General features: G+C 39.4%; 1 protein-coding gene across 1 annotated transcript in view; it reads right to left on the reverse strand.

Moving 5' to 3' along the window:
• The window catches only part of RPGR (retinitis pigmentosa GTPase regulator), a 70,809-nt gene that overhangs the window by 39,747 nt on the left and 16,782 nt on the right, over positions 1-14,280 (reverse strand). Inside the window, exons 9-12 of the mRNA XM_082864767.1 lie at positions 12,136-12,260; positions 9,537-9,722; positions 8,422-8,593; positions 126-223 (exon numbers count right to left, since the gene is read on the reverse strand). Of these exons, the coding sequence (XP_082720893.1) occupies positions 126-223; positions 8,422-8,593; positions 9,537-9,722; positions 12,136-12,260 (581 nt within the window). The remainder of the gene's footprint in view (positions 1-125; positions 224-8,421; positions 8,594-9,536; positions 9,723-12,135; positions 12,261-14,280) is intronic.

A 14,280-nucleotide genomic window follows, 5' to 3' on the forward strand; every position in this document is an offset into this window, starting at 1 on the left:
AAACAAAAACAAAAGCTTTTCTATGTATATAACGGCTTAGGAAGTAGACATACATATACACAGACATACACATACAAATACATGAGGAACTTTTATCTATATCACATAAATAGGAAAACCATTACCATATTTAAGACATCAGTAGTTTCTCCAAGGCTTTCTGAATCCTCTGCTGAAAAATTGTCTGTCTCTTTCCCTTTGGTTATTTTACGTTGAAAATAATCTGAATGATTAAAAGAGAAAAGAGAAAACAAGATTTCAACAGAAAAGTGAAAGACAACTAGACAATAAACAGAAATTATTCTGTAATATAAAAGTACAGTTATAATTTTACTAAAGGTCCTTAAACCTCATATTAAGGGAACTGAACAGAATTCATTCACAGTGATAACAGGTTTTAAAATCTTTTTGAAAATTTAAAAACTATGACACTGATGAGATAACAATTGCTTCATTCATGTGAACAGGCAAACATTATTCCTTTGGGGTAAATACTACCCAAGTATCAAGCACTGTGATGGCCAGACCCCAAAAAGATCTCCAACAACCCACATCCTCTGCTATGCATACCTCTGTGGAGTTCCCTTCCACATTTTACCAGGTTGGTCTGTATGGCCAATAAAAAAAGCAGATATAATTGTGATGCTATTGTGGCTTATGTCTCAGTTCTCTCTCCCTCTCTCTCTCTCGCGCGCGCGCGTGCACACACACACACTTTCTTGGAAGCCATGTCGTGAGCATCCCCAGGGAGAAGCCCATGTGCTGAGGGAGTGAAGCCTCCTGCCGATGGCCACGTGAGTGAGCTTGAAAGAGGATCCTCCAGACTCAGTCAAGCCTTCAGATGACTGCAGCCCCATCTGACAATGTGACTACAACTACATGAAATACCCTGAGCCAGAACCACTCAGCTAGACTGTTCCTGGATTCTCGACCCTGAGAAACTGTGTGAGATAGTAAATGTTTGTTGTTTTAACCTAAGTTTTAGGATCATTTCTTATGTAGCAACAGAAAACTAGCACAAGGACCTGGAAACTTTTATAGAAAACTGCAAGGTTATTATATCATAAAGCAGATAATTAAAAGTTACAAGCTTTATTTGACCTTACATTTTTCTCAATTACCATACCCCCATGTAGCACACATATACTTATTTGAGAGGAGCTCCTTAATGAAGTCTTCACTAAAAATGCCAGTCCACAGTGATCTCTCCCTTGTAAATTCATTCAATTCAAATGAACAAATAGTCTGTCTTTATTCCATGTGAGGTATTATGTAGGAGATATCAACTTAAGTAACTACTAAATCTTAATGAACTTATAGTCTAGAAGAGAATACAAAACATATTACATAGGGGAATGAGAAAGCATATCCAAATGTTGGGAATCAGGAAATGTTTCACTAAGGAGTTACAGGGAATGATGGATAAGTAGAATTCTGAGAGGCAGAGATGGAGGTGGATGGGGAAGAAAATAAGCCTAGTGCTAAAAGAAGCTGTGGAATGGCTTGTGTTGAAGGCTTACCGTGTACTTGGAACATATGCTTTTATACATGTCAGGTTAATGTCATGACAATAAGAGAGCTAAGTGTTATATCCCCATTTCACAAATGAATAAATTAAGGTTCAGTGACTCTTTTGGTGTCAAGCGTCAATCTCAAGTCTGCCTTGACTTCACAGCCTTTCCACTCAGTCTGACTGCGAAGAGCTCAGTTTGATTAAAATCAGGGGTCAGCAACCTTTTTCTGTCAAAGGCCACATGTTAAACGTTATAGGCTTTGAGGCCATACAGTCTCTGTCCTGATTATGCAAACTCTGCCACTGAAATGTGAAAGTAGCCACAGACAATACATAAATTAATGGGCGTGACTGGCTTCTAATAAAATTTATAAAAACCGGTGGCTGACAACCTGGAAAAAACGGACAAATTCTTAGAAAAGCACAACCTTCCAAGACTGAACCAGGAAGAAATAGAAAATATAAACAGACCAATGACAAGCACTGAAATTGAAACTGTGATTAAAAATCTTCCAACAAACAAAAGCCCAGGACCAGATGGCTTCACAGATGAATTCTATCAAACATTTAGAGAAGAGCTAACACCTATCCTTCTCAAACTCTTCCAAAATATAGCAGAGGGAGGAACACTCCCAAACTCATTCTACGAGGCCACCATCACTCTGATACCAAAACCAGACAAAGATGTCACAAAAAAAGAAAACCTCAGGCCAATATCACTGATAAAACATAGATAAAAAAATGCTCAACAAAATACTAGCACACAGAATCCAACAGCACATTAAAAGGATCAAACACCATGATCAAGTGGGGTTTATCCCAGGATTGCAAGGATTCTTGCAATCAATCAATGTGATACACCATATTAACAAATTGAAGGAGAAAAACCATATGATCATCTCAGTAGATGCAGGAAAAGCTTTTGACAAAATTCAACGCCCATTTATGATAAAAACTCTCCAGAAAGTAGGCATAGAGGGAACTTACCTCAACATAATAAAGGCCATATATGACAAACCCACAGCCAACCTCATTCTCAATGGTGAAAAACTGAAAGCATTTCCTCTAAGATCAGGAACAAGACAAGGTGGTCCACTCTCACCACTATTACACAACATAGTTGTGTAAATTTTAGCCACAGCAATCAGAGAAGAAAAAGAAATAAAAGGAATCCAAATCAGAAAAGATGAAGTAAAGCTGTCACTGTCTGCAGATGACATGACACTATACATAGGAAATCCCAAAGATGCTACCAGAAAACTACTAGAGCTAATCAAAGAATTTCATAAAGTAGCAGGACACAAAATTAATGCATAGAAATCTCTTGCATTCCTATACACTAATGATGAACAATCTGAAAGAGAAATTAAGGAAACACTCCCATTTACCACTGCAACAAAAAGAATAAAATACCTAGGAATAAACCTACCTAGGGAGACCAAAGACCTATATGCAGAAAATTATAAGACACTGATGAAAGAAATTAAGGATGATACCAACAGATGGAGAGATATACCATGTTCTTGGATGGGAAGAATCAACATTGTGAAAATGACTATACTACCCAAAGCAATCTACAGATTCAATGTAATCCCTATCAAACTACCACTGGCATTTTTCACAGAACTAGAACAAAAAATTTCACAATTTGTATGGAAACATAAAAGACCCCAAATAGCCAAAGGAATCTTGAGAAAGAAAAACGTTGCTGGAGGAATCAGGCTCCCGGACTTCAGACTATACTACAAAGCTACAGTAATCAAGACAGTATGGTACTGGCACAAAAACAGAAATATAGATCAATGGAACAGGATAGAAAGCCCAGAGATAAACCCACGCACATATGGTCACCTTATTTTTTTTGTTTTTTGTTTTTTGTTTTTTTTTTTATTTGCAGTACGCGGGCCTCTCACTGTTGTGGCCTCTCCCGTTGCGGAGCACAGGCTCTGGACACACAGGCCCAGCGGCCATGGCTCACGGGCCCAGCCGCTCCGCGGCATGTGGAATCTTCCCAGACCAGGGCACGAACCCGTGTCCCCTGCATCGGCAGGCGGACTCTCAACCACTGCGCCACCAGGGAAGCCCGGTCACCTTATTTTTAATAAAGGAGGCAAGTATATACAATGGAGAAAAGACAGCCTCTTCAGTAAGTGGTGCTGGGAAAACTGGACAGGTACATGTAAAAGAATGAACTTAGAACACTCCCTAACACCATACACAAAAATAAACTCAAAATGAATTAAAGACCTAAATGTAAGGCCAGACACTATCAAACTCTTAGAGGAAAACATAGGCACAACACTCTATGAGATACATCACAGCAAGATCCTTTTTGACCCACCTCCTAGAGAAATGGAAATAAAAACAAAAATAAACAAATGGGACCTAATGAAACCTAAAAGCTTTTGCACAGCAAAGGAAACCATAAACTAGAGCAAAAGACAACCCTCAGAATGGGAGAAAATATTTGCAAATGAAGCAACTGACAAAGGATTAATCTTCAAAATTTACAAGCAGCTCATGCAGCTCGATAACAAAACAAGAAACAACCCAATCCAAAAATGGGCAGAAAACCTAAATAGACATTTCTCCAAAGAAGATATCCAGATTGCCAACTAACACATGAAAGGATGCTCAACATCAGTAATCATTAGAGAAATGCAAATCAAAACTACAATGAGGTATCACCTCACACCGGTTGGAATGGCCATTATCAAATGTTCTACAAACAATAAATGCTGGAGAGGGTGTGAAGAAAAGGGAACCCTCTCGCACTGTTGGTGGGAATGTAAACTGATACAGCCACTATGGAAAACAGTATGGAGGTTCCTTAAAAAACTAAAAATAGAATTACCATACGACCCAGCAATCCCACTACTGGGCATATACCCTGAGAAAACCATAATTCAGAGTCATGTACCACAATGCTCATTGCAGCTGTATTTACAATAGCCAGGACATGGAAGCAACCTAAGTGTCCATCGACAGATGAATGGATAAAGAAGACGTGGCACATATATACAATGGAATGTTACTCAGTCATATAAAGAAACGAAATTGAGTTATTTGTAGTGAGGTGGATGGACCTAGAGGCTGTCATACAGAGTGAAGTAAGTCAGAAAGAGAAAAATAAATATCGTATGCTAATACATATATATGGAATCTAAAAAAAAAAAGTTTCTGAAGAACCTAGGGGCAGGACAGGAATAAAGATGCAGACGTAAAGAATGGACTTGAGGACACGGGGATGGGGAAGGGTAAGCTGGGACGAAGTGAGAGAGTGGCACGGACATATATACACTACCAGATGTAAAATAGATAGCTAGTGGGAAGCAGCCGCATAGCATACAGAGATCAGCTCGGTGCTCTGTGACCACCTAGAGGAGTTGGATAGGGAGGGTGGGAGGGAGATGTAAGAGGGAGGGGATATGGGGATATTAGTATATGTAGAGCTGATTCACTTTGTTATATAGCAGAAACTAACAAAACAATGTAAAGCAATTATACTCCAGTAAAGACATTAAAAAAACCCCAAAAAACCGGTTGCTGGCCAGATTTGACCCATGGGCCACAGCCTGCAGACTCGAGACCTAAATTAAGGTTATAAGAAAAAGGCTGCTGAGAGATGAAGCTAGAAAAGCAGGTGGAAGTTACATGGGGAAATTTACATTTATTTAAAAAAAATATTAGGTATCCTCTGAAGACATTGGAGCAGATGGGAACTAAAGTGCACCTGAAGGAGATTAAAATAGAAAAGTACTAAGCAGGAGAGATTGGAGATGGCAGAAAAAGGAGGTTTGGAAAATAGATAGTATAGCATTTAAGCTCATGGTCTTGGCCTTATACTTGACTGAGAAAATAGAAGTCGTCAGAGGTGATCTGCTTTATCTCCTCACCAACAAATGTACAAATTTACCTACATTTTCCTGTTAAAATGTAGGATGTGTCTTTCCTCTTAACAAAGACTGCTCTGTATGCCAGCCCCTCCTGTCTTCTCAAGAGCTTTGCACCTTTGGTCATATCCTCTCTCTCGTGTGCTACCAATCTCTCTGGGACTACTGGCTCATGTCCATTAGGCACAGCGGTCCCCAAGGTCCTCAACCTTTCTGGCACCAGGGACCGGTTTTGTGGAAGACAGGTTTTCCACAGGCCGGGGGTGGGGGGATGGTTCAGGCGGTAATGCGAGCGATGGGGAGCAGCAGATGAAGCTTTGCTAGCTTGTTTGCTTGCCCGCCGGCTGCTGCTCACCCCCTGCTGTGCTGTGAGGCCCGGTTCCTAACAGGCTGCAGACCTGAATCAGTCCGTGGCCCAGAGTTTGGGGACCCCTGCATTAGCACACAAACATGCTCTAGTATTTCCCATTGACTCCACATCTCCCTCTCCTGCCAGCCCATTTCTCTGCTCCTCTTCAGGACCAAAATAGGCAAAAGAACTATCTACACACTCTATCTCCTCTTCACGTCCTCATTTCCCCTTCATGCCTCAACTTTTAACACTCTGCCTTCTGTCCTGATCTCTCCCTGGAACTGCTCTTGTCAGGATCACCAAAAATCTCCATGATGCTTAATCCATGGATGCTTCTTTGAACTCCTTTTCCTTGACCTTTGAGCGGTACTTTGAATTCATGATCCTACTCCCTCCTCATGACCCTCCTCCTACCTTACTGGCTGATGAGGCTGGGGAAGGTGGTTTTGTGGGCTCTTCCTCTCCTCCCCTCTAAGTGTTAGACATTCTCAGGGCTAAATCCTGGGCCCTCTCTTCTTGCTACTCTACTCTCTAATAGGTGATTTCACCAACTTCCATGAATTATCAATACCATCTCTATGTTGACGTTTTTCAAATTTCTGTCTCTTGTCCACACCTATCTTCTAAATGTTATTCTTTCATTTTCAACTGCCTGCTTGATATTTCTGCTTGGATGTCTCACAGGTATCTCAAGCTCAATTTTTATTTTTTTTTCTCAAAGCAGTCGACCATCCTCCTGCCTACACATCTACGTGTGACCCATTAATGAGCAAGTTCAGTTGTTTCTATGACTAAAATGTATTTCAAATCTGCAAACACCATCATCTCTTGCAAAAGGCTCTTAAGTATTCTTCCTACCTCTAGTCTGGCATCCCTACATCCACACACCGGCAAAAGTGATCATCTTAAAATATAAATGGCACTGGAGCACATCACTCCACTATTTAAAACCCTTTAATGACTTTCTATTACACTTAAGAGAAACACTCGAATCAAATAGGCCTCTCATGGCCTATAAACCCATGGATATTCTTCTGCTGTCTCTTTTTCCAACATCATCTTGTCCTGCCTTTTCCCTCACTCTCTGAGCCCAGTGATCTTCTTTCCTTTTCCTATAAACTGCTTCCAAACCTCTACCTACATTATTTTCTTTGCCTGTAACATACACATCTCTCTTTGTGTGGCTACTTTTTATCCTTTATGTTTTAGCTTAAATGTCACTTCCTCAGTCATGTCTTCCCTGACCTCCTTCACTCCATGAGAAATACTGAAGCCTGCAAATAATTTATAAAAAGTCACATTATATGTTGGATACAACTTTCAAAATATTTTTATTAAGTTGGTTTTAGCAAACAGTCACAAAAAGATATGGGATGGCTTTTCCTTTCGCTCTAGCTACAAAGTTCTATCTTCACATTCAAATCTCTTGAAGTGGGAAACAACTTGTCCCAAACCATAAACTTCTCTTTTCCTTGCACACACTGTTGCCAGAATCTACTTTTCCCATGTACAGGGATGAAGAGCACCAGTGATTCCTATCTCCAAAGGAAACATACAGAATTTGTGGGTGAGATGTAGGAAACCCAGCTCATTATCAAGGTCTTAGATGTAGACAACATTCCATTCCTATGGCCCACAATTCTTGACTGAGTTCCTGATCCTTTGTTACCTCAACCTTTTATCTAGGTTCCTGAGCCCAAAGATATTAAAATTATCTGTGCCACAGTTCTTAATCCCAGATGCCCAGATTTTCTTCTTAATTCCAAACGTACTGCTTACTCTGATTTCCTACCCTAGTTTCTTGTTCTGCCCCTATCATCTGGGTACATGCCCTGTAGTAACATAAACACACTCCTAAGATACACAAATGTCTGTAAACAAAACTATTTAGAAGAGGTGTATAATGGCTAAAGAGCTGGAATTACAATTTAAAACATGAAATCTGTATCTAGTAGGCAGTGGGGTTAATAATAACTATGCCTATATTTATGAAGAGGTTTCTGGGGGTGCTAGGCTCAATGCTAAGTATTTTATATGCCTTATCTCATTTAACTGTCATGAACTCTCTAAAGTAGGTATTATTGAAGTTATTTCAAAGATATGGAAACTGAGGTGTAGAGAAATTAAGTAACTTTCCCAAAGCCAGTCACATAGTTAATAAATGTGAAAGCTGGCATCGGATCCCAGATCAATTTGACTCTACATCCCAGGCTCTTAACCACGATGCTATATTGCCTAAGGGCAGAACTTCACATAGGTCTACAAGACCTGCATTCAAATCCTGTTCACTTATAAAACTGAGTGACCTGAGTCACTCAATCTCTTCAAGCCTTGCTTTTCTCATATACAAAAATGAAGAATATAACTCCCACCTAGTTCATGGAGTTGCTTCTGGGTTTAAAGAAGACAATGTAAGAGAAGGTGATATATATGTTATACACTGCTTTATAAAAATATGCTGCTGTCATTACATGGGATTTTTAAGGTCACCAAAGATGCTTTCTACTAGTAAGAGTATTCTTGGATTTGAGTTCACATGAGAGATGTCAGTCTCTAACTAGGAAGAAAGCAATTTAGTTAGAGAAAATAGCTTGAGATGAACATGAAAACAATGGAATAAATGGTACATTTCTTCTGAGAGCAGGCAGAGCATCAACTGTTACCTGGTTCCATTGGCAGCATAGGGCCCTCTTTATCAGGCATCCTCTTCTCTAGCAGATTAGTTGTAGACATACAGAAAGGAACTGAACGAGGTGGAAAACAAACAGGTGGTATGAGAGTCCCTGCAATTGGAGGTAGTGTTCCTGTCGTTTGAATACAGTCTGGGGATTTCTCCTTTAAAACAAACAGGTTAAATAAACTGTTAGATAATGTTATATACTTAATATTGATATAAACCACCCTGAGGTTGCTAAAAATATTGAAGAGAGAGACTTCAAAGTTGGCCAACGTCCTACAACATTCACTTTTTAATAATCCCCAAGGGCTCAAAAATGTTTTGTTTTGTTGCCTCTGTATCTAAGTTGCTCTAAATTGTCAATTTGGAAGTCTGTTTTTCACAAGATGGGGAAAAGTGTGTTTGCTCTGCCTTCCCGGAAAAAAAAAGTTACTCAGGAGACACAAACCAACAACAACTACAAAATACTTATGGGATAGTTCTCAATTTTTCCATATATACTTTTTCATAAGAAAAATGAAACTTAACTTTTTTTTTAACCACTAAAGGAATACATTTTGGAACTTAAAGCAATTTTTTTAAAAAAGGAATGTCTCTAAAAATCATTTGGCATTTTATTTTTTTTAAATGTAAGTGTCATTGAATAATTTTAAAGCACAGAATGAGAATCTCTCAATTTAATTGAGAAAGAACATTCCCTCTCTCAAATAAAGCCCTTATTTCTTTGTTTTCTACCTTTCATTAGTTATAATATATATATAACCTTTCATTGCTCATGAGGTATTAGCTTTACAAGATAAAAGCAAAGTAGAAGTCAATCCACAGATGGTTGAGAAAACAACTTAGCATTCTGAGGTGATAAGATAGCGGTAAGTACCACTGTCTACAAGCAAAGGTTATCCATGATCATTTCAATTTTCTAGTTTGTATATTTACCAGTTTAATTCTGAGTTTGCTTTAAAAGTTTGTAAGCTCTCAATTCTAATCATTTTATTTAGTAAATTTACCTAAGAAGACCCTTCTTTGGTTTAAAAAGAAAAAAAATTTGTTTTCTTTACAGTGCTAGACAACATTATTATATAGAATAGGCCACAACTGTACCCTCTCTCTTCGCCGCACACGTGCTGATAAAGATCTCTGCAGTACGTTTCCTGAAGTCAGATCACTGATGGGCAGAGATGTAGCTGAAGGTAAGCAACAATCATTTATTTCATCTAACTCAACGTCTTCTGCCCCATCAAGTCGTGGAGTGGCAAAAACTAGCATGTGACATCCACCGCAAGCAACCTGCAGCATAAATTCACAGATAAATTAATTGACACTGGCTTCAAACACAAATGGGTTTGTTTTGTTTTTTAATTTATTTTTATTTTTGGCTGCGTTGGGTCTTCATTGCTGTGTGCCGGCTTCTCTCTAGTTGTGGCGAGCGGGGGCTACTCTTCGTTGCGGTGCACAGGCTTCTCATTGCGGTGGCTTCTCTTGTTGCAGAGCACCGGCTCTAGGTACGCAGGCTTCAGTAGTTGTGTCACGTGGGCTCTAGAGCACAGGCTCAGTCATGGTGCATGGGCTTAGTTGCTCCGTGGCATGTGGGATCTTCCCGGACCAGGGCTCAAACCCGTGTCCTCTGCATTGGCAGGCTGATTCTCAACCACAGCGCCACCAGGGAAGCCCCACAAATGGGTCTTTAACAGTTTTCAGCTACAAAACATTAACTTAGCGGTAGACTTCCTAGACTGACTGACTGAAATCTCTCTCTCTCTCTACAAACACACACACACACACACACACACACACACACACACACACAAATTACAATATATTCTTTTTTTAAAAAATTTATTTATTTATTTTTGGCTGCATTGGGTCTTCATTGCTGCACACGGGCTTTCTCTAGTTGCGGTGAGCGGGGGCTATTCTTCATTGCAGTGCATGGTCTTCCCATTGTGGTGGCTTCTCTTGTTGTGGAGCACGGGCTCTAAGTGCACAGGCTTCAGTAGTTGTGGCACGCAGGCTCAGTAGTTGTGGCTCATGGGCTCTAGAGCACAGTCTCAGTAGTTGTGGCGTATGGGCTTAGCTGCTCCACAGCATGTGGGATCTTCCTGGACCAGGGCTCGAACCTGTGTCCCCTGCATTGGCAGGCAGATTCTTAACCACTGCACCACCAGGGAAGCCCTTACAATATATATTCTTTAAACACTATTATTGAAAACTAGAACAAGTTTAACATACCATTTTACTTTCAACTGAATATACAGTATAGAGAAAAAAACCTATTTGGCACATTATATTTCTCTTTACAAGTTAGAAAATGCTATTTTAATCTTGGAGCAACACTAACAACTTGAAAAAATTACTCAGACAAGTTCTACTTGGAAAGAAGGGACCCAAGAATAAATCAGTCTCTTGGGATAATTATGTCTTTATACATGAAGATTTTTTAAGTTTAATGCTTAAAAGTCCTGAGAGCAAAACGCAAGCATGCATAATGATAGAACAATGAAAAAGGAAATCAACATCCAAACGATTTTGAGAAATAACTGATTTTCAATAAAATGCTTTAAAAAACATTGTGTTTGCAATACACAGACTTCTGGTGTCTTCATAGTGTTCTACATGACATAGAAGAGCATACTCTGAACCTTTCCCTTCGTATGTTCAAAGTTAAAATTGATATGTTTTCTGTATAGCACCTTTTAAAAACCATCTTCCCGGGCTTCCCTGGTGGCGCAGTGGTTGAGAGTCTGCCTGCCGATGCAGGGGACACGGGTTCATGCCCCGGTCTGGGAAGGTCCCACATGCCGCGGAGCGCCTGGGCCTGTGAGCCATGGCCGCCGAGCCTGTGTGTCCGGAGCCTGTACTCCGCAACGGGAGAGGCCACAACAGTGAGAGGCCCGCGTACCGCAAAAAACAAAAAACAAAACAAAACAAAACAAAACAGAAACCATCTTCCCCATAAGATTATAAGCTTAGTCAATGAAAATTTGGTCACTATGTTCATCACTGCATGCTCTGTATTCCTCATCCTCAGTCCAGTATCTTGTACCAAGCAGGCATTCATTAAACAGGTGTCAAATCAAGGAATGGAAGTGTTCCATAGTACGAGGCTCTGAGCCTTTGGAGAACAAATTCCAAGTAATATTATCATCACTGAGTAAACAAAATTTTCAAGTCTATAGTTCTTAATTGGCAAAAGTGTTAGAAACAACAGAGATACAGTGCCTGATGGAGATGTCACTGAAACAACACCTTATCCAAATAACACTTAACCAATTAAATATAATTTCAAAACGCTTCATTTATTATCAGATATTTTTCTTGTGCAGGATTTGAGAGTCCTAGTGATATCTAATCCAGCAAATATTTACAGATGACCACTGTGAGTGAGGCACTCTGCTGGGAGCTACAGGAAACACAAAGCTTCCAGGCATGGCACAGTCCTGGCTCTCAAGAGACATATGAAAATGAAGTAGAAGAGTCAAGATTAGGGCAGAAAGGAAGATGTTAGAGGAGGAACATTAGAAAAGGGACAGATTTTCAGAGAGCCGTGATGTCTGACATTTGGCCTTTAGGACACAAGTATATTTACTAGATATAGCTATGATATTTCATATAAACAGAAAAGTACTTATTTTCTATGAAATACTGAAAGACTCAAATATAGGAATATGAACATGTAAACAGGGAAATGTGATGTCCTTACCAACTGTACTATAAACTTCAAAAAATTAGAACACAAAGTAGGAACGAACTGATTGGCAAAACTCTCCAGTCCAAGTCCTAATTTTCCATGTCGACTGTCTCCAAAAGTATACATAAGGCCTAAATCTAAAATGAAGAAAAGAGAGAATTATAAAAGTGTTACTTTCATGGATCTATTTGTAAATAGACAAATACATTAACTTACATTGCAATTTTCCCCTCATATTCTCCATTAAATTTACTCTGCTCCACTGATGTTTCCACACTCTCTATGGTTTCTGTTGTCCACACATAACATGAGGCAATAGATATCCCGAGAATAAATCACTAAGCTCTTGGTGGCTTGTGAAGTTGAGACCCAGGTGTGTGAGGTGCTGTGTGGAGCAGCAGCAACCCAGCATAAGATCTTGTGATACACACCATCATCTCAAGAAGGAGATTTTTGTATTCTGACCTCCTACATCCCAATACAATCTATTTTCTTTTTTCCTCAGGTCACTGATTAGGTCAGGGTTTTTCAACCTCGGCACTACAGACATTTGAGGCCAGATAATTCTTGGTTGTATGGGTCTGTCCTGTGCATCGTGGGATGTTTAGCAGCATCCTTGGCTTCTACCTACTAAATGCCCATAGAATACCCTGCCTCTGCAGTTGTGACAATCAAAAACATCTCCAGACATTGCCATGTGTCCCCTGTGGAGACAAAATCACCACTAGTTTCGATCAATCCAACTGTCTCTTTTACTTCTGCTTCAGGGTTGTGGAAAGCTGCTCAAGGAAATGCCATAAACCAACCAAGCTGCTGGTCCCTATATCAATACTGGGGTCCCCTATATAGCTGGGCCAAGATGATGATGAGTAATTTTGTCCCTTCTCTCCAGTTAATCGTTTTGCCCACTGCCATAGCAGGTATTCTGTACATTCACTCCTCAAGCCTTTCTTTCATACTCTCCATCTCAAGTGAGGCAAGTGCCATGGAAGCAGAAGGAAAGGAAAGGGTGCCAGTATAGGTGCAGAGGAGGGGCTCTCCCTCCAGTCTGGAGATTAGGAAAGGCTTTTAAACTGAAGCTGAAAGGATTAGGGTTTAGTTACAAGAAGAAGGGAGCAAAAAATCTTCCAGGCAGAGGCCAGCAGTACATACAAAGGCTGTGAATCAAGAGAAAACACAGCCCAGTCAAGAAGCCAAAAGGCAACCAATGTGTCTGGAGCACAAAGGTGAGAGTGGTATGAGATGAGCCTGAAGAGGGAAGAAGTAATCACACGAAAGAGGATCTTATTAGCTCATATTAAGCATTTTTGAACTCTATATTAAGAACAGTAATAAGCTAAATGAATGGTTTTAAGCTGGGAAGTGACAAGATCATATATGGGGACTTGTACTTTAGGATGGCAAAGTAATTGTATAGTAAGAAAAGCCACGAGAACTGCCTGAAAAAATAATTAGAAATAATAACAAAATTCACTAAAGTGGAAAGTTCAAAAATTATTAAAAACAAATAGATTCCCTATAAATAAGCAATAACCAGCGTTTAGATTCTAAATTTAGATTGTTATAATTCTTACTATTAGGTATTTATTTCCTTTCTTTATATATACTCCTTATCATCTTTTTGCTTTCCTCCTCCTTTTTTTGACCCTGATATTCTTATTCAAAATGTTAAGGTTTTTTTTTTTTCAAACCTGGTTATCTTTAGCCAGAAAAAATAAACTCTGATCAAGCTGCCTGATCACACTTCCAACCTCAGAGAGCTTTTTAAAACATGAGCCACTGGCTATAATGGGGAACTGGCAAGAACTTACAGAAAACTCACTACATATCTCTCATTAGTCCTGGACAAAGAAAAAATTCATAACACCTGTCCCTGGGGAGGATTCATGAGCAAAAAAGTCAAATAATGTTCAATTGTTTGTGCTATAACTTCTTTCATCAGGAGGAAAGGTATTATGAAAGTTTAACCAAATAACCTAATTGTATGTTAAATGATCCATAAAAAATGTGTATTTACGATCAGTGACAATTTAGAGTTGATGGAAAATGGCAGTAAAGACAGAGAAACTGAGCTTAAGACTTGCAGTAAGGCATACATATCAACAACTCTTCTGGGATTGTGAATGAACAGTAATTCTTTACATTCTATATAGTTCA

The sequence above is a fragment of the Leucopleurus acutus genome (genome assembly GCF_964270905.1).
Source record: "Leucopleurus acutus genome assembly, chromosome: X".
NCBI classification, from domain to species: Eukaryota; Metazoa; Chordata; class Mammalia; order Artiodactyla; family Delphinidae; genus Leucopleurus; species Leucopleurus acutus.